At 41.1% G+C, this 1,191-nt stretch overlaps 1 protein-coding gene across 1 annotated transcript; it reads right to left on the bottom strand.

The window, feature by feature from the left end:
* Positions 1 to 339: 339 nt before the first annotated feature.
* On the bottom strand, positions 340 to 1,149 carry TEOVI_000345300 (Trypanosome variant surface glycoprotein (A-type)/Trypanosome variant surface glycoprotein C-terminal domain containing protein, putative; the record flags this gene model as incomplete). Its single annotated transcript, XM_067226356.1, has 1 exon — positions 340 to 1,149. The coding sequence occupies one exon, from the start codon at positions 1,147 to 1,149 to the stop codon at positions 340 to 342; it is 810 nt and encodes a 269-aa protein (XP_067082457.1).
* Positions 1,150 to 1,191: the final 42 nt, after the last annotated feature.

The raw sequence follows: 1,191 nt of genomic DNA, 5'->3' as shown, positions 1-1,191 counted from the left end.
CACCACGCTGAGGTGGCCGGCATCGCCAGGGTTTACTTCTGTCGGCAGCCTTCACCAATCCTCTTATCATAATATTTGTGTATACACACTCACAACACTTTCCTATTATTATTACTGTTATCACTGTCATTATTATTACTCTTACAACTATAACTATTTTTTTATATTTTATTACCCTAATGAAGTATACCAAAATTCTCATATTATGCACCTTTCATTAAATTTTTCATATTTTAACATTTAGCAAAGTTTTTACCAAAAAGCGTTAAAATATATCAAATAATAACAAATTTAGTGAATCTTATGAAACTTAAAAATATTCTTAAAATGCTACCAAACTCATATAATCACAAAAATCAGAGCCAATTTTTTATTTACAAGAAAACTGAAATCCTTGCACTCTTTTCCATTCCATTTGCAATCCGGAGATTTGCAATCTTTCTCTCCTTTCCCTTTGCATTTTTCTGTTGTCGTTTCGGTTCCTCCTGTTTGAGTTTGTGTTACAGGGACCCCATTTGCTGTGGCTTTTGTCGCATTAAATTTGCACTTCTTGTTTTCGTCAGTTTCTGTTTTATTAAAACTACACGCTGCCGTTCTATTGCACTCTGCTTCACCTTTGATTGTATTGCAGGTGGTTTCTGTTACTGTGCCTGGGCGCTCATTTGTTGCTTCGAGCTTCTTCTTGAGTGTCGCTATCTCCGTGTCTGTTTCGAGTAGCAAAGCTGCTAGCAACGCTGCGAGATCTCTTGGTGCTGTGATTTCTCCTAGCGATTTTCCTTTGTCAATACTTGCGATTTTGTTCGGTAGTTTAGCGTTATGAATATTAGCGAAGGTTGCGTCAACTACCTTTGCAAGTTCGGCGGTAAAAATGTCTTCACGCATTTTCTTTATGTCTGTGTTACTTTTGCCTTTCTCGTTGTGTAGGAGTCGGGACAGAAGTTCGGTTGCCTCTGGGTCTGTGTCCATCGCCTTTGAGTTATTGGCGTAGTTAGTGTCGGTTTCCTTGAGTGCCTTCGCTATCGCTGCGAACAGTTTTTGCCATGGTGTGTCTTTGTTCCGAGTTGCGGCTGCGCTTTCCTGCAGGTCTAGAATTGTTAGCGGTTCGTCTGCTGTATCTGGCACGGTGTAGTAGCCGGCGGCCCATGTCATGCCGTCCTTCACGGCGCCGCCTTTTCCTAGGCCGTCGGTGTG

The sequence above is a fragment of the Trypanosoma equiperdum genome, assembly GCF_001457755.1.
Source record: "Trypanosoma equiperdum strain OVI genome assembly, contig: ctg_749, whole genome shotgun sequence".
Classification (NCBI taxonomy): Eukaryota; Euglenozoa; class Kinetoplastea; order Trypanosomatida; family Trypanosomatidae; genus Trypanosoma; species Trypanosoma equiperdum.
The sequence above is the reverse complement of the archived record's forward strand: the minus strand, read 5'-3'. Positions and strand labels throughout refer to the sequence as shown.